Source organism: Staurois parvus, unplaced genomic scaffold (genome assembly GCF_062004578.1).
Source record: "Staurois parvus isolate SC_StPar_1 unplaced genomic scaffold, SC_StPar_1.0 ptg000449l, whole genome shotgun sequence".
In the NCBI taxonomy this organism is placed as follows: Eukaryota; Metazoa; Chordata; class Amphibia; order Anura; family Ranidae; genus Staurois; species Staurois parvus.
The window spans coordinates 6,020,976-6,041,000 of record NW_028318245.1 but is presented as its reverse complement, the minus strand read 5'-3'; the positions used below and the strand labels follow the sequence as shown (position 1 = coordinate 6,041,000).

The 20,025-nt window shown below is 45.7% G+C and overlaps 1 protein-coding gene across 1 annotated transcript in view; it reads right to left on the bottom strand.

Annotated features, from left to right (window-relative positions):
- Positions 1-20,025, bottom strand: part of LOC149453466 (uncharacterized) — a 130,294-nt gene that overhangs the window by 82,483 nt on the left and 27,786 nt on the right. Inside the window, exons 12-24 of the mRNA XM_089688647.1 lie at positions 19,894-20,017; positions 19,691-19,779; positions 19,473-19,611; positions 19,055-19,356; positions 18,843-18,981; positions 15,502-16,478; positions 7,337-7,543; positions 3,403-3,546; positions 3,090-3,243; positions 2,876-2,973; positions 2,631-2,769; positions 750-1,296; positions 62-64 (exon numbers count right to left, since the gene is read on the bottom strand). Coding sequence (XP_089544773.1) covers positions 62-64; positions 750-1,296; positions 2,631-2,769; positions 2,876-2,973; positions 3,090-3,243; positions 3,403-3,546; positions 7,337-7,543; positions 15,502-16,478; positions 18,843-18,981; positions 19,055-19,356; positions 19,473-19,611; positions 19,691-19,779; positions 19,894-20,017 — 3,062 coding nt within the window. The remainder of the gene's footprint in view (positions 1-61; positions 65-749; positions 1,297-2,630; positions 2,770-2,875; positions 2,974-3,089; positions 3,244-3,402; positions 3,547-7,336; positions 7,544-15,501; positions 16,479-18,842; positions 18,982-19,054; positions 19,357-19,472; positions 19,612-19,690; positions 19,780-19,893; positions 20,018-20,025) is intronic.

The following is a 20,025-nucleotide window of genomic DNA, read 5'->3' as shown; positions in this document are numbered from 1 at the left end:
GGCAGCCCAAGACCCCATTATTGTTCCTACAGAACTTCAGAGATTAAAATGGAAATCCAGCCAACTCTTATAATTTTTGACAGAATGGACAACATGAGAGCCTCTGTCAGGTTATTGATATCTGTATCCCTGTAGAGGAAACATTTCCTGACTTCTTGTCCCAATGACAGCTAGCACCGGGACTCCATGTGTCTCTCCAGAGGGAACACATACACCTATAAAAAGCAGATCCAACTCTTTCACACTCTACTAAATAAGACATGGTTTTCTTGATGCCTGCGTCCTTGTTGGAGACACAACAGAACAAGGAAAATCTCCAAAATGGAGAAGGGAAAAAAGTTTTTCAGCAAAACTGCAACATGAAGAAGCAAAAAAAGTTATAAATCAAAAAGTGTACTTTTTATACGTAATGAAAATATATATATATATATATATAAAAAAAAAAGAGAGATCACACCACAATAAAATGAAAATATCTCATATGGGTTTGCTGATCCTTTCGGATTGCCTCATCTTTATCATACAATTGTTTTATGAAGGTAACGATTCAGCCTATGAATCTCCATCATAAGCTTTTCAGTGTCCTCCAGTGGTGTGTCATCTGTGGTGGATAATTAGTGTGAATTTTCATGTGCCTATCACAGTTCCCTTTATCGGAGAAGCTCCTCCCACATGCCGAACAGGAAAAGGGCTTCTCGCCGGTGTGCACTCTAATGTGTTTATTGAGTTTCGATTTCTCGGTGAAAGACTTGCCACACTCAGAACACATGAAAGGCCGTTCCCCGGTGTGGATTCTCTGGTGCTGAACAAGTTTTGATTTGTTTATGAAGGATTTCTCGCACTCAGAACATGAATAGGGTTTCTCACTGGTGTGGGTTCTCTGGTGTTGGACGTAATGGGACTTCTTTATGAAGGACTTCTCACACTCGGAGCACGAAAAGGGTTTTTCAATGGTGTGGATGGTCTGAGGTACAACAAGGTAACGTTTTTTTATGAACGATTTTTCACAGTCTTGAAAAGGATGCAAATAATTAGGAGAAGATTCCCCGGGAATAGAATGATCTGGTGATTTTTCTGCACTGTGAAAGCTTGGTTGGATGTTTGGATTATAAGTGTGCGATTTACGTTTGGAATTAAACCGATTTGTTGATTTTGCCATTAGGTTAAGTTTGTGTTGCATATTCTGAGTAACGATGCTGACTCGTGGAGAATATTGTGCCGTGTCATTATCATCTTTGTTATAATCTTCATATAAAATAGGACGTCCCTCTGGAGTATGCCATCCATTGTGTTCTCCTGTTGGAAATATTTTTTTTATTATAAAAAAATAATAATAAAATGTTCATCATTCACATTTTACAGTTAGGAGTCCTGTAAGTGGGTCTAATATGCAACTGTTCACCAGATTTTTAGCATGAAATTAGGTACAGAGATAACAACAATGCCAGGATAGAAGTCAGATAAGATGTACAATACAACCAAAGCCATTGACATTGATATGGTGATAGACATTACACTGAGGAATGGAGATGGACCTTTCATATGGTATACAGTATCTCCTCATTTGTCGGGAACATGACGTCATATTGAGGAATAGAGATGGACCTTTCATATGGTGTACAGTATCTCCTCATTTGTTGGGAACATGACATCATATTGAGGAATGGAGATGGACCTATGGTGTCCATTATCTCCTGCTCACTTGTTGGGAACATGACGTTATATTGAGGAATGGAGATGGACCTTTCAGATGGTGTCCAATATCTACTCATTTGTTGGGAACATGACGTTATATTGAAGAATGGAGATGGACCTTCCATATGGTATACAGTATCTCCTCCTCATTAGTTGGGAACATGACGTTATATTGAGGAATGGAGATGGACCTTCCATATGGTGCACAGTATCTCCTCCTCATTTGTTGAGAACATGACATTATATTGACGAATGGAGATGGACCTTCCATATGGTGTACAGTATCTCCTCATTTGTTGGGAACATGATGTTATATTGAGGAACGGAGATCGACCTTCCATATGGTATACAGTATCTCCTCCTCATTTGTTGGGAACATTACGTTATATTGAGGAATGGAGATGGACCTTCCATATGGTGCACAGTATCTCCTCATTTGTTGAGAACATGACGTTATATTGAGGAATGGAGATGGACATTCCATATGGTGTACAGTATCTCTTCCTCATTTGTTGGGAACATGACATTATATTGAGGAATGGAGATTAACCTTTTATATGGTGTCCAGTATCTCCATCTCATTTGTAGGGAACATGATGCTATATTGAGGAATGGAGATGGATCTATCATATGGTGTACAGTATCTCCATCTCATTTGTTGGGAACATGACGCTATATTGAGGAATGGAGAGAAAACATTCACATGGTGTACAGTATCTCCACTACATAACAGGTAGTATAGGTACACTGGATACTTTTCTATCATACCATAAGACGATTTTATTCTTTCAAAGGACATTGCTCCCTGTCTAAAAATGTATGTGATGGCGATTTTTCATCCTTTTAGTCCATCTGCATAGTTAAACCTGATGTAAATAAACTGGAACATAAATTAAAAATGGGAAGTGCTGAATTTTTTTAAAATATATACTTACTTTTGCAGACATCTACAGAAGAATCATTTTCGATAACTGTCACCATCATTTCGGCTTCCTTTATGGACAGGTGATTTTCCCTCACATACATCTCTTCTTCCTCTTTGTAATCAATTTTTATAGCCATCACTTCTTCCTCCTAAAATCACAAAATGATTGTGAGCACTATCATCCTGAGATTACATAGAACATCATCTATGCAGTTTGGAGCCACGTTTGAGTTGGATATCCTTAGACCCACCTACCTGATGATGGTGAGGGATGGTGTGATCTTCCTGTGTGGAATTCCGAGAATACAGAGGACGGGGACATCTCTCTGGTGGGTTCCCATTACTGGATCCATCTGTAGGAAACACACACACTGACTGAATCCATTGTTTCTATGTGTTTGTCAGATGATGGGTGATCTAGGTGGACCCTCCGTACTGCTCTCTCCTTTCCAATAAAGTCTCCTCTTACCCGGTGATGTGAGGGGCGGCTGATTGTCCATCATGATGTCTTTGTAGAGATTTTTATGTCCCTCTATATACTCCCACTCCTTCATCACAATATCCTCCTCCTCTTCTTTTATCTCTTCTTTGATAATAACATTAAATTTGCTCCAGTTTTCACTCTGCATTTAATTATAAAATACATTCATAAAATCCATGCTCTTCCATGGAGACATCATGACACCTTATAGGAGCCGGACACACACAACGATACATTCACCATCCAGACACATCCCTTGTCTGTCACTGGAAAATATCCCAGAATTCCCAGCACAGCTCACCTCTTCCATCAGGAGGTCAAGGATCTTCTGGGTGACTTGTAAAATTTTCTGCTCATTGTTTCTTTCGTGAACCAGCAAGGAATGTAGAGGAACCATAATGGGGTTCTGTCCATCTCCCGATGTCTTCTTCACAACTATGTTATCCTGAAGGGAGAGACTAGCAATCAGCACATACATTTCCCAACCAAAGAAGTTACAATTTGGTGCAATTATAGTCCATCTTTTTTATGATCTGATCATTGGTAGCTCTCAGACTGTATCAGACACTATGCTACTAAGACAGGATCAGTCATGGTGCAGGACATCCAACTGCAGCTTCCTGCATTTACAGTCCCTCTTGGTACTGATTTTGCAAGGATCAAGTTTGGATTCCTCTTTACAATGTGGTGGTGTGAGGTCATATGAAAAAGGACTTTTCAAGCATTGAAGATGTCCTGAACTCAGACTAAGCTCAGAGGAACATTGTGCATTAAGAAGAGGCTGAGTCTGAGGCTTAGGAGGATATCAAGGCAGAGTGAAAGCAGAGCTGCAGTGTACAAGGAATGTCCAGTTATGGTTTGGCAAGCTCTCCATTTTGTGGTAGACCCCACCCATCAGAAAAGCAGTACTGATGGTCTTTAAGACTGCCATCTTACCTGTACATGAAGAGAAACATAAGACTGTCACCCCTTATAAAATGTCTATGGGGGGGCTTTAGAACGGTGGTGGTCAAGTAGCAAATTAAAGAGGTCCCCCACTGCACCCTGGTTCCCTCTAGTGTCCAACAAGTGGTGGACCCAGGCTGGCCACACAGAGAGGCGACGGGTCATGTTTTGGTTACCAGGGCTATGTTTGTACCCTGTTCAGTCACTATTGTGCCGTTGGTGATCTTTCATCTGAACCATGTCAGCTGTGCTTCCTTCCTCCTGTAGCCCAAACAGGAACACTGATTTGACCTGAATGGTCCTGATTATGGCTACAGTTTGGACAAAATCCATATCGAGAAAGTCAGATTGTGCATATCAGAGTTAAGATATCTGATCTTTAGGAACACAAAGTCTACAAATCTGACAGATTCAAAAACTATCAGGCACCTCTGCTCTTTTCAATCACTGACCTGCCCTAAGCAGTAGAAATAGAGATAATGGAGATACAGTATGTCTGTGCTCAGGTCCTAAATGGCTTTCAAGTACACATCACATGGGATACTAAAGAGGTTCAAGCTGGCCAACTGCAGCAAAGTGATCCCTCTCTGGCCAACTGCTTCAATGTGATCCGTCTCTGGCCAACTGCTTCAATGTGATCCGTCTCTGGCCAACTGCTTCAATGTGATCCCTCTCTGGCCAACTGCAGAAATGTGATCCCTCTCTGGCCAACTGCAGAAAAGTGATCCCTCTCTGGCCAACTGCAGAAAAGTGATCCCTCTCCGGCCGACTGCAGAAAAGTGATCTCTCTCTGGCCGACTGCAGAAAAGTGATCCGCCTCTGGCCAACTGCAGAAAAGTGATCTCTCTCTGGCCAACTGCAGAAAAGTGATCCGCCTCTGGCCAACTGCAGAAAAGTGATCCGCCTCTGGCCAACTGCAGAAAAGTGATCCGCCTCTGGCCAACTGCAGAAAAGTGATCCGCCTCTGGCCAACTGCAGAAAAGTGATCCGTCTCTGGCCAACTGCAGAAAAGTGATCCCTCTCTGGCCAACTGCGTCAATCTGATCCCTCTCTGGCCAGCTGCATCAATCTGATCCCTCTCTGGCCAGCTGCATCAATCTGATTCCTCATTGGCCAGTACCTACTCTTTCTTGTAAATTGACAAATTCTTACTTGCTAAATAGCATACCTTTAGGTGCAGAAAAGTGATCTCTCTCTGGCCAACTGCAGAAAAGTGATCCGCCTCTGGCCAACTGCAGAAAAGTGATCCCTCTCTGGCCAACTGCTTCAATGTGATCCCTCTCTGGCCAACTGCAGAAAAGCGATCCCACTCTGGCCAACTGCAGAAAAGCGATCCCTCTCTGGCCAACTGCAGAAAAGTGATCCCTCTCAGGTCAACTGCAGAAAAGCGATCCCACTCTGTCCAATTGCAGAAAAGCAATCCCTCTCTGGCCAACTGCAGAAAAGTGATCCCACTCTGTCCAACTGCAGAAAAGTGATCCCTCTCTGGCCAACTGCAGAAAAGTGATCCCACTCTGGTCAACGGCAGAAAAGTGATCCATTTCTGGCCAACTGCAGAAAAGTGATCCCTCTCTGGCCAACTGCGTCAATCTGATCACTCTCTGGCCAGCTGCATCAATCTGATCCCTCATTGGCCAACCGCAGAAAAGTGATCCCTCTCTGGCCAACCGCGTCAATCTGATTCCTATCTGGCCAACCGCGTCAATCTGATCCCTCTCTGGCCAGCTGCATCAATCTGATCCCTCATTGGCCAGTACCTACTCTTTCTTGTAAATTGCCAAATTCTTACTTGCTAAATAGCATACCTTTAGGTGTGTGGAGGTGAGCTACAGACCCAAACCCAGCGATGCATGTACACAATGGGAGAAAACACAAAGTTTTAGAGAGTGGACATCACCAACGGGTAACGATAGCGATCTATGCACGGAACCAAGCGTTTCTCCAAAAACAACACAATAAATATACAAAATACAAAGGGGTAACGGCACAGACCGCATCATTCATCCTATTCAGAAATATTTTCACCACCCATTTTTTCTAATTAAAGTGGTCTTTTGTTCAAGTTGTACCTACCTATATAATAAAGGGTCACCTACAGTGAATGTCTCCTGAACTTGCACTGTTTAGGAGATATTCACACAGCCGGTGATGGCTCATGTGCTCTGAAGGAATGGCATAGCTGTGTCGGACCTTCAGAGCCCATGCCGCGGGATTGACGTTATCGCGCCTCTGAGCCTGTGAACCAGTAAGGAAGACTGGGTGAAGGTGGCAGTGCTGGGGAGGGTGCTGGAGAGCTCTGTGTACAGACAAATCTGTCATAATGTACTGGGCAGCACAGTGGCTAAGTGCCAGTACTAGTGTCGGTGGTTCGAATCCCAGCCATGGCACCACCTGCCTGGAGTTTGCATGTTCTCCCTGTGCATGCATGGGTTTCCTCCGGGTACTACGGTTTCCTCCCACACTCCAAAGACATGCTGGTAGGTGAATTGGCTCCTGTCTAAATTGGCCCTAGTATGTGTATGTATGAATGTGAGTTAGGGACCTTAGATTGTATGCCCCTCGAGGGCGGGGACTGATGTGAATGTACAATATATATGTAAATTGACGGCGCTATATAAGTACCTAAAATAAATAAATGACCTAAACCTATTTTTTTTTTGGGTGGTTTATTACCGCTTTAAATCTAATTGGAGCAACGTGCGACTCTAGCAAGCGCTGTGAAATTTTTGGGTGAAAACATTTATAAACAGGCCCCTAAGTAAAAAAAAATAATCATATTTTATCTGCCTTTTTGCCAATCTCCTACCAATGTGCGTATTTAAGTAGAAAAACCTCAAACTTTATTCTAAAAAAAAAAAATTTTTTAAATAAATGAAAAAAAAACCTATGCAAATTTTAATTAATTTTGTCAGCAAATAATTGTTTTAAATGCCCAGATTTCAGAAAATAGGTAAGGAAACGCAATGATTTAACAGCTTGTCGGAAAAAAAAAAAATTGTTTGGAAACAAAAAAAAAATTTGCATTTCTCCAGCTGTCAGTAACAGAAATTCTGTAAAACTTTGTCTCATAATTCATTATCGGGTTAATAATAAATATAGATTTCATCCAGTTCCGAGCACAAAATAAAATGTTGACCATAAATTGTCATTTAAATTTTACGGGAAAAAAAAACCATGAAAAAAAAAAAAATCACTTCCCGGTGATTTGTTGCTGGAATAAAACTGGAGCAAAGTTATTTTTTGGTCAATCAATAAAATGAAACTTGTGGCGCTCCCAGAATCCTCCTCACCTCCCCGGTCAGCAGGTAGATGATCTCCAGGGTGAGCCGTAATATCCTCTCCGTCAGGTTGGTGCAGTTTGCCTCCATTGCTCTCAACTCTCTTCCATTCACTTCCAGCAACAATAGTGCCCATCCCCCAATGCTGAGCATCATGGGTAAAAGGCAGGCTCTTCCGTGATTGGTTCTCCTTGGCCATTTTGTTGTAGCCCAGTAGACCTGGAAGAACATATGTTCATCATTGATCAATGCTCAACCCTGAGGACATCTATTGATGTCCACCAAAAATCACCACCAGCTGAGAGTAGAATGATTTTCTGAGCGGATGTTAAACTGGTGGCTCTCCAGCTGTTGTCAAACTACAAGTCCCATGAGGCATTGCAAGATTGACAGTTACAAGCATGACTCCCAAAGGCAGAGGCATGATGGGACTTGTAGTTTCGCAACAGCTGGAGGGCCACCAGTTTGACACCCGAGTTGCATACCGACATGTCTTCATATATGAGCTACAATAATATAGCTGCTTATCCTCACTGATTACGTACAGAAATGAGAAGGGGTATCTAATGTTGGGGTTCAATGACATGACCTCCAGCTTCCGAAGAGTTTTGCATGTGTGCCACAAAGCAAATTACCGTATAAGACGCACCTAGATTTTAGAGGAGGAAAACAAGAAAAAAATATTCTGAACCAATGGACTGCAGACACAGTACAGGAGATGACCAGAGACTGCGGACACGGTACAGGAGATGACCGGAGACTGCGGACACTGTACAGGAGATGACCAGGGACTGCGGACACGGTACAGGAGATGACCGGAGACTGCGGACACGGTACAGGAGATGACCGGAGACTGCGGACACGGTACAGGAGATGACCGGAGACTGCGGACACGGTACAGGAGATGACCGGAGACTGCGGACACGGTACAGGAGATGACCGGAGACTGCGGACACGGTACAGGAGATGACCGGAGACTGCGGACACGGTACAGGAGATGACCAGAGACTGCAGACACGGTACAGGAGATGACCAGAGACTGCAGACAGTACAGGAGATGACCAGAGACTGCAGACAGTACAGGAGATGACCAGAGACTGCGGACACGGTACAGGAGATGACCAGAGACTGCGGACACGGTACAGGAGATGACCAGAGACTGCGGACACGGTACAGGAGATGACCAGAGACTGCAGACACAGTACAGATGACCAGAGACTGCGGACATATATAGGAGATGACCAGAGACTGCGGACATAGTACAGGAGATGACCACAGACTGCGGACATAGTACAGGGGATGACCAGAGACTGCGGACACAGTACAGGGGATGACCAGAGACTGCAGACACAGTACAGGGGATGACCAGAGACTGCAGACACAGTACAGGGGATGACCAGAGACTGCAGACACAGTACAGGGGATGACCAGAGACTGCAGACACAGTACAGGGGATGACCAGAGACTGCAGACACAGTACAGGGGATGACAAGAGACTGCAGACACAGTACAATTGACCAGAGACTGCGGACATATAGGAGATGACCAGAGAGTGCGGACACGGTACAGGAGATGACCAGAGACTGCGGACATATAGGAGATGACCAGAGAGTGCGGACACGGTACAGGAGATGACCAGAGACTGCGGACACGGTACAGGAGATGACCAGAGACTGCGGACACAGTACAGGAGATGACCAGAGACTTCAGACACAGTACAGGGGATGACCAGAGACTGCAGACACAGTACAGATGATCAGAGACTGCGGACATAGTATAGGAGATGACCAGAGACTGCAGACATAGTACAGGAGATGACCACAGACTGCGGACACAGTACAGGGGATGACCAGAGATTGTGTACATAGTTAAGTTCCTCCTAAATCCAAGGACTTGTTTGCTTCACCTTCTTCTGAGGAATGTTCTCCATTAGATGGAGCGCGCCATTACAGTATATGGTTGTCATGAGCACTTCTCTTACCCTGGCCAATCACTGAGGGGTGTATGCCAGCGATGTGAGCTGAGGAGGGGGATAAATATTTGAAGCCACGTTCCGGAACACGACTGGACACACCACTAAGAAGTTGGTGACTACCATTATACCGGCCACTGCCTCCACCAGAAGCATCATCTGGGATACGGTCTGGCCTACGAAGGTCATGGTGGAATCACATAAGTACAACTGATAGTTGTCAGGAGCGGTTCTGGCAGAACTGCATTCTCCCTGTTTGGACATTTAGATGTCCACTTGCAGGCTGATTGGTGGAGACACAGTGTCAGGGTCCTGTCCACGGCAGAAGTTCTGGAAGATCTGGCATTTCTGCCAGTACTCTGCATGGCCGCAGAAGCACGCATCAGCCTCAGTTTGGTGCCAGACGGCCTTTATAAGGAGGCTCATCACTTCCTCAAGTTGCTGGATGATCTCTAGCTCCCCGTGCCTTGTTCCTATTTTCTGTGATTGTGACTTCCTGATACCGACTCGGCTTGCTCCTGGACCTGTCTGCTCTGATTTACCCCTGATCTGACCTCGGCTTATCTTACGGATACTCTCTCTCTCTCTCACTCCTCTGTGTATGACCTCGGCTATGCCATCAGACTACGTCTGCTCTGATTCCCACCTGGTACCTGACCTTGGCTTGAACCGACTACCTAGTAAACATCTAAATCCCGGAAGGGCTTGCATACCATGCACAGGCGCCTCTGAGACCTGTCTGAGATATGCTCTGGCCTACCAAGGCCATGGTTGAATCCTATGAGTACAACTGATAGTTGTTAGGAGCGTGAATTCTCCTGTTCCAAGGCAGCTGCTGGTCTCATTCCAGGAGCCCCATTTTCTGGCCGAACTGCATTCTTCCTGTCTAAATGTCCACTTGAAGGGTGATTGGTGTAGCCACAGCCTCTGGGTGGAGTCCAAACCTGTTTGAGATACGCTCTGGCCTACGAAGGCCATGGTTGAATCCTACAAGTACAACTGATAGTTGTTAGGAGCGTGTAATGATCCTGTTCCAAGACAGCTGCTGGCCTCATTCCAGGAGCCCCAGTTTTGGCTGAGCTACATTCTCCCTGTCTTAATGTTCACTTGCAGGCTGATTGGTGTAGACACAGCCTCTGGGTGGAGTCCAAACCTGTTTGGGATAGTCTCTGTCCTACCAAGGCCATGGTTGAATCCTACAAGTACAACTGATAGTTGTTAGGAGCGTGAAGTCTCCTGTTCCAAGGCAGCTGCTGGTCTCATTCCAGGAGCCCCATTTTCTGGCCGAACTGCATTCTTCCTGTCTAAATGTCCACTTGAAGGGTGATTGGTGTAGACACAGCCTCTGGGTGGAGACGAAACCTGTTTTAAGCCTGCCAAGCCCGTAGTATCATACTTGTGATAGTGTCTGCAACACGTACTTCAAGCTCCCTGTTTATTTGCCTTGTTCTCGTGCCTTGACCTTTGCTTTCGCCTGATTCCCGCCCTGCCAGGTAGTTTGGATTTCTTTGTTATTGACATCGGATTGGATTTTGGACTATCCTCTGAACTCTGCCTTCCTTTAGACCACAGATTCGACGCTGACTACTCTCTGAACGTCGAGTGCCTTTAGACCACACTACCTGTCTGCCAACCGCAAATACCTGTTTGTTGTGCTTAGTTCATGCCTGCTCTGGCACAATAGCATTGTGTATACGACCTGGGGGCAACCGAGTACCAGTAGACCTGCTGTCCTTCTGGGAAAGGGGGCTGCTATAGGTGAAAAACACAGGGCCAGCTGTAGCTGTAGGGACCTAATGTTTTTAGTGTCTTAATCCTTGCTCTGGGTCCTTCCAAGGCTGTCCCAGCGAAGACCCTAGGGGGTCTTTCACCTGGGACTGAAGAGGTACCTAATGTTCTTAGTGTCTCTAGTGTCTTAATCCTTGCCCTTGCCCTGGCCCCTTCCAAGGCCGTCCCAGAGAAGACCCTTGGGGGTCCTTCACCTGGGGCTGAAGAGACCCAAGAGCCTGAAGAGGGACCTATTGTTCTTAGTTTCTCTAGTGTCCTAATCCTTGCCCTGGCCCCTTCCAAGGTTGTCCCAGCGAAGACCTAGGGGGACTCAGAGTTTTAGCCACACGTATTCAGTCAAGAGAGTAAGTAAAACTGCCCTAGTACAGGTTTTCTCAATTGTGGATCCCACTTGTAGTCTGATGGTGCCTCATGAAGGTTACATACCCAGGGGCGGACTGACCATTTGGGAATTTGGGCACTGCCCGAGGGCCCGGGGTCAGTAGGGGGCCCCATGAGATGCCCCTGGTACCTTTCATATCCTTTTTTGGGTGTTGTTTGAGTGTGGGCAAGGACACAGGGGCCACATGATCCCCTATTACCCGGGGGCCCCGTGAGTTGTCAGTCCGCCCCTGTACATACCCCTCATTCCTCTATACAGACCGCATGTGAGTGTAAAGCCCCAATACCGGCCGCACCCTCCTCTTCAATTTTGAAGAAGCTGATAAAGAGCCAAGACCATTGTGTGGTTCCCTCTCTCTGTCACAGCCTCTATTTATCATCCGCTACTATTTCCTCATGTTGAGTACCCATACCCTCTGACAACCACAGGCCAACAGGCCAGATACTTGAGCTCCCAAGTCCATCCTGAGTTCTGCCAGAATGCTCAGCAGATTATTTATTTACCATCTCTTGCAACCCTTTCCTTGCCTTTATCTGGCCCTTGGGGCACTAGCCCTACCACTGACATTAACAATGGGGCGTAATTCTTCCCACTGACACCAATGACGGGGCAGTATTCCTCCTGCTGACACCAATAATGGGAAACTATTGCTCCCATTGCCACCAATGATGGAGCATAATTCCTCCCACTGACACCAGTAATGGGGCACTATTCCTCCCACTGACACCACTGATGGGGCACTCCTCCTGCTGACACCAACAATGGGGAACTATTCTTCCCACTGGCACCAACGACAGGGCACTATTCCTTCACTGACACCAATGATGGGGCACTATTCCTCCCACTGACACCAACAATGGGTCACTATTCATGACACCAAGGATGGGCCACTATTCCTCCCACTGACACCACCGACGGGCCACTGTTCCTCCTAATGATGGGGGACTATTCCTTCTTCTGACACCAACAATGGGGCACTATTCCTCCTACTGACACCAAGGATGGGCCACTGTTCCTCCAACAACACCAATGATGGGGGACTATTCCTCCTGCTGACATCAACAATGGGGTACTATTCCTCCCACTGACACCAATGATGGGCCACTATTCCTCCCACTGACACCAACAATGGGGCACTATTCCTTCACTGACACCAATGATGGGGCACTATACCTCCCACTGACACCAAAGATGGGGCTCCATTCCTCCCACTGACACCAACAATGGGGCACTATTCCTGACTCCAACGACGGGCCACTATTCCTCCCACTGACACCAACAACGGGCCACGTTCCTTCTAATGACACTAATGATGGGGGACTATTCCTCCTGTTGACACCAACAATGGGGTACCATTCCTTCACTGACACCAATGATGGGGCACTGTTCCTCCCAACAACACCAGTGATGGGGAACTATTCCTCCTACTGATGTTCTACTATTCCTCTCATGGACACCAATGATGAAGCACTCTTCCTCTCACTAACACCAACGTTGAAGCATTCAATGACACCATTGATGGGGCACTATTCTCCCCACTGACACCAACAGGGGACATTGTTAACGACACCAGGAAACATTCGACTCCTACTGGTCCCAGTTCGGCCCCTCTGAAGGACAATAAACTGGCCTTTTGTTAGAAAGTTCGAAGACCCCTGACCTTGAAAGCACATAACCTTCTCCAAAGCCCAAGCTCCTAATGACACTAATGATGGGGGGACTATTCCTCCTGCTGACACCAACAATGGGGCGTAATTCTTCCCACTGACACCAATGACGGGGCAGTATTCCTCCTGCTGACACCAATAATGGGAAACTATTGCTCCCATTGCCACCAATGATGGAGCATAATTCCTCCCACTGACACCAGTAATGGGGCACTATTCCTCCCACTGACACCACTGATGGGGCACTCCTCCTGCTGACACCAACAATGGGGAACTATTCTTCCCACTGGCACCAACGACAGGGCACTATTCCTTCACTGACACCAATGATGGGGCACTATTCCTCCCACTGACACCAACAATGGGTCACTATTCATGACACCAAGGATGGGCCACTATTCCTCCCACTGACACCACCGACGGGCCACTGTTCCTCCTAATGATGGGGGACTATTCCTTCTTCTGACACCAACAATGGGGCACTATTCCTCCTACTGACACCAAGGATGGGCCACTGTTCCTCCAACAACACCAATGATGGGGGACTATTCCTCCTGCTGACATCAACAATGGGGTACTATTCCTCCCACTGACACCAATGATGGGCCACTATTCCTCCCACTGACACCAACAATGAGGCACTATTCCTTCACTGACACCAATGATGGGGCACTATACCTCCCACTGACACCAAAGATGGGGCTCCATTCCTCCCACTGACACCAATAATGGGGCACTATTCCTGACTCCAACGACGGGCCACTATTCCTCCCACTGACACCAACAACGGGCCACGTTCCTTCTAATGACACTAATGATGGGGGACTATTCCTCCTGTTGACACCAACAATGGGGTACCATTCCTTCACTGACACCAATGATGGGGCACTGTTCCTCCCAACAACACCAGTGATGGGGAACTATTCCTCCTACTGATGTTCTACTATTCCTCTCATGGACACCAATGATGAAGCACTCTTCCTCTCACTAACACCAACGTTGAAGCATTCAATGACACCATTGATGGGGCACTATTCTCCCCACTGACACCAACAGGGGACATTGTTAACGACACCAGGAAACATTCGACTCCTACTGGTCCCAGTTCGGCCCCTCTGAAGGACAATAAACTGGCCTTTTGTTAGAAAGTTCGAAGACCCCTGACCTTGAAAGCACATAACCTTCTCCAAAGCCCAAGCTCCTAATGACACTAATGATGGGGGGACTATTCCTCCTGCTGACACCAACAGTGGGGCACTATTCCTCCCACTGACACCAACAATGGGCCACTGTTTCTCCCAACAACATCAGTGATGGAGAACTATTCCACCTACTGACACCAACAATGGGGCACTATTCCTCCCACTGACACCAAAGATGAGCCACTGTTCCTCCCAACAACACCAATAATGGGGGACTATTTCTTCTACTGACACCAACAATGGGGCACTATTCCTCCCCACGGACACCAATGATGGGGGACTATTCCTCCTGCTGACACCAACAATGGGGCACTATTCCTCCCACTGACACCAACGATGGGTCACTGTTCCTCCCAACGACAACTTTGCGGGACTATTCCTCATACTGACACCACCAATGGGGCACTCTTCCTCCCACGGACACTAATGGTGAGCCACTGTTCCTCCCAACAACACCAATGATGGGGGGCTATTCCTCCTGCTGACACCAACAATGGGGCACTATTCCTCCCACTGACACCAACGATGAGCCACTGTTCCTTCCAACAACACCAATGATGGGGGACTATTTCTTCCATGGACACCAACGATGGGTGACTGTTCCTCCCAACAACACCAATGATGGGGGACTATTCCTCCTGCTAACACCAACAAATGAAGAACGAGTAATTGTGACCAGTGGTAACAGTCCATGAAACAAAGAGCCTACACTACGGTTTACCGAGGAAAACTTTATTTTATTGCAATGAATATCTTTATGTAACGTAAGGTGGCAGGACAGCCTTGGAACCCACAACTTCGGCAATTAAAGTGGAAATCCAGCCAAAGCATTGTCTTTTGACAGAATGGAGAAGGTGAGAGCCTCTGCCGGGCGAGTGTTATCTGTATCCCTATTGAGGAGATTTCCCTAACATCTTGTCCCAGTGACAACCATCACTGGGACATAAAGGAAGGAGGGGGGGGAATCCCCACAACCAACAAAGGCAAAAACTTTTACGTTTTTAAAAAGGTGCACCATAAATTATACATTGAAAACAAACAAAAAAAAAACAAAAAAAACTCCATATGGATTGGCTGATCCTCTCAGACGACCCCATCTTTATGTTGTTCTACGGACATAAGGATCCCGCCTATGAAACGCCTTTATACGTTTTTCAGTATCCTCAGGTGGTGTGCGTTCTCTGGTTGACAAATAGTGTGGTGTGCGTTTTCTGGTGGACAATAAGCGTCACTTTCTCCTCAAAACATCTGCCGCAATCTGAACAGGAAAATGGCTTCTCAACAGTTTGGTTTCCTGGAGAGGCATTGGCCACACTTAGAACGGGAAAAGGGCTTCTCATCGACATGGTGTGTGTCCTCTGGTGGATAATTAGTGTCACCTTCTGCGCAAAACATTTGCCGCAGTCTGAACAGGAAAAGGGCTTCTCGCCGGTGTGAATTCTCATGTGTTTATCACGGTTCCCTTTACTGGGAAAGCATTTGCCGCACTCGGAACAGGAGAACGGCTTCTCGCCGGTGTGGACTATCTGGTGGGTATTGAGTTGTGATTTCTGGGCAAAAGACTTTCCGCACACTGGACAAGTGAAGGGCTTTTCCCCGGTGTGAGTTCTCTGGTGGCGGACAAGTTCCCGTCTATTTTTAAAGGACTTCTTGCAATCAGAACATGAAAAAGGAGGCTCCCTGCTGTGACTTTTCTGGTGCACAAGAAGATCATACCTTCTTATGAATGATTTTTCGCAGTTGGGGCAAGAGAAGACCTCCTTACCAGTGTGACCCCTCTGATGGACGTGGAGTTCAGATCTCTTTTCAAATGACTTCCCACACTCAGAACATGACAATGAAGCCTTATTTTCATGAAGTTCTGCATGTCGATCAAGACAAAATTTAACTTTGAAGCATTTGCCGCAATCCTGACAAGGAAATGGGCGCTCATTGGTATGCGTTCGCTGGTGCATAATGAGAGAGCGTTTCTGGGTAAATCCTTTTCCACACTCCAAACACAAAAATGGACCCTTCCCTGTCTGCGTCCTTTCAGTAACAAGACTTATTCCTGGAGAATATTGTGCATTGCTGTTATCATCCTCATTAGAATCAGGAGATAAAATAAGATGTTCCTCTGAGGTATTCCAACCATCATGGCTGCCTGTTAAAAATAATGTTATAGGCAATTATTAAAAAAAATGCCCATTGTACATGTTTTGCAATCAGGAGTCATATACAGTCAGGTCCATAAATATTGGGACATCAACACAATTCTAACATTTTTGGCCCTATACACCACCACAATGGATTTGAAATGAAACAAACAAGATGTGCTTTAACTGCAGACTGTCAGCTTTAATTTGAGGGTATTTACATCCAAATCAGGTGAACGGTGTAGGAATTACAACAGTTTGCATATGTGCCTCCCACTTGTTAGGGACCAAAAGTAATGGGAGAATTGGCTTCTCAGCTGTTCCATGGCCAGGTGTGGGTTATTCCCTCATTATCCCAATTACAATGAGCAGATAAAAGGTCCAGAGTTCATTTCAAGTCTGCTATTTGCATTTGGAATCTGTTGCTGTCAACTCTCAAGATGAGATCCAAAGAGCTGTCACTATCAGTGAAGCAAGCCATCATAAGGCTGAAAAAACAAAACAATCCCATCGGAGAGATAGCAAAAACATTAGGCGTGGCCAAAACAACTGTTTGGAACATTCTTAAAAAGAAGGAACGCACTGGTGAGCTCAGCAACACCAAAAGACCCGGAAGACCACAGAAAACAACTGTGGTGGATGACCGAAGAATTCTTTCCCTGGTGAAGAAAACACCCTTCACAACCGTTGGCCACATCAAGAACACTCTCCAGGAGCTAGGTGTATGTGTGTCAAAGTCAACAATCAAAAGACTTCACCAGAGTGAATACAGAGAGTTCACCACAAGATGTAAACCATTGGTGAGCCTCAAAAACAGGAAGGCCAGATTAGAGTTTGCCAAACGACATCTAAAAAAGCCTTCACAGTTCTGGAACAACATCCTATGGACAGATGAGACCGAGATCAACTTGTACCAGAGTGATGGGAAGAGAAGAGTATGGAGAAGGAAAGGAACTGCTCATGATCCTAAGCATACCACCTCATCAGTGAAGCATGGTGGTGGTAGTGTCATGGCGTGGGCATGTATGGCTGCCAATGGAACTGGTTCTCTTGTATTTATTGATGATGTGACTGCTGACAAAAGCAGCAGGATGAATTATGAAGTGTTTCGGGCAATATTATCTGCTCATATTCAGCCAAATGCTTTAGAACTCATTGGACGCTGCTTCACAGTGCAGATGGACAATGACCCAAAGCATACTGCAAAAGCAACCAGAGTTTTTTAAGGGAAAGAAGTGGAATGTTATGCAATGGCCAAGTCAATCACCTGACCTGAATCCGATTGAGCATGTATTTCACTTGCTGAAGACAAAACTCAAGGGAAAATGCCCCAAGAACAAGCAGGAACTGAAGACAGTTGCAGTAGAGGCCTGGCAGAGCATCACCAGGGATGAAACCCAGCGTCTGGTGATGTCTATGCGTTCCAGACTTCAGGCTGTAATTGACTGCAAAGGATTTGCAACAAGTATTAAAAAGTGAAAGTTTGATTTATGATTATTATTCTGCCCCACTACTTTTGGTCCCTTAACAAGTGGGAGGCACATATGCAAACTGTTGTAATTCCTACACCGTTCACCTGATTTGGATGTAAATACCTTCAAATTAAAGCTGACAGTCTGCAGTTAAAGCACATCTTGTTCGTTTCATTTCAAATCCATTGTGGTGGTGTATAGAGTACAATATCTCCTCCTCATTTGTTGGGAACATGACAGGTATATTGAGGAATGGAGATGGACCTTTCATATTGTGTATAGTATCTCCACCTCTTTTGTTGTGAACAATGCATTATACTGAGGAATGGAGATGAGCCTTTCATATGGTGTGCAACTTCTCCAGCTTAATGATGTGGTGTAATGCATGTACCATAGAGTACCCCGCGGCCTCCTGAGACCCGTGATGTTGGTATCATAAGAGGCTGCAGATACAGTACACATCATTCTGGCCTAAACTAGAAATAAGGAAGTTCAGGCAAGGGTCCCAATCCAATTGCCAACGTTGGTAGAAAAGGGGGGATTGAGGTGGGCAGACAATATATAAATTTGCTAGGAAAGCTAAATTTCCACTTCAAGGTATATGTGATTGTATCCATAAGGCCTGAGAAAGTAGTCACTGTTGTCACTGTCAGGGGAATCCCAGATGTGTTTTTGCTCTTCTTAGGTATTTTGTACCCTCAACCTTCTCCTCTCCCCTACTCCGTACACATTGAGCCAATAGATTTTGCAAAAGAATTGGAGGTCTTGAAGTGGTTCTGATGGCTGCTACTGGTGGATCGGTGAAGTGTTTCAGTACAGATACAAGTCAGGTCAACCAACAGATCTTTCAGGGGTCATTGCTACATGTGAATTGTGGTACTTTATGTATATAATACTTACCTGTGCTGATATCTAGACAAGATTCCTCCTTTGTAATTGTCAGCTTCATTTCAGCTTCCTTCATAGACAGCTGGTCACCCCTCACATACATCTCTTCTTCCTCTTTAATCTCAATTTTCATGTCAATCACTTCTTCCCCCTAAAATCACAAAATGAGAGACTCAAATGTGGTTTAGAGTTATTATTAGTTTGGCGCACTCTTCTCATTCTACCTGATGATGGTGGAGGATGGTGTGACCTTCCTGTGTGGAATCCCGGGAATACAGAGGACGGGGACATCTCTCTGGTGGGTTCCCATTACTGGATCCATCTACCTGATGATGGTGAGGGATGGTGTGTTCTTCCTGTGTGGAATCCCGGGAATACAGAGGACGGGGACATCTCTCTGGTGGGTTCCCATTACTGGATCCATCTACCTGATGATGGTGAGGGATGGTGTGACCTTCCTGTGTGGAATCCTGGGAATAAAGAGGACGGGGACATCTCTCTGGTGGGTTCTCATTACTGGATCCATCTGTAGGAAACACACACACTGACTGAATCCATTGTTTCTATGTGTTTATCAGATGATGGGGGATCTAGGTGGAGCCTCCGTTCTGCTCTCTCCTTTACAATAAAGTCTCCTCTTACCCGGTGATGTGAGGGGCGGCTGATTGTCCATCATGACGTCCTTGTAGAGATCCTTGTGTCCTTCTAAATATGTCCACTCTATCACACTATCCTCCTTCTCTTCTTTTTTTATAGTATTAACATTACTCCACTTTTCAATCTGAATGTAAAACAAAATGGTAAAAATATAACTAATGTACAGATTATAATGTAGCTATCAATGATTATTGGTCTTGTACCTGATGATGGTGAGGGACAGTGTGATCTTCCTGTGTGGAATCCATAGGACGGGGACATCTCTCTGTTGGTTTCACATTACTGGATCCATCTGTAGGAAACACACACACTGACTGAATCCATTGTTTCTGTGTTTATCAGATGATGGGGGATCTAGGTGGACCCTCCATACTGCTCTCTCCTTTATAATAAAGTCTCCTCTTACCCGGAGATGTGAGGGGTGGCTGATTGTCCATCATGACGTCCTTGTAGAGGTCCTTGTGTCCTTCTAAATACTCCCACTCCTCCATGGAGAAATAGACAGTGACATCCTGACACCTTATAGGAACCTGATGCA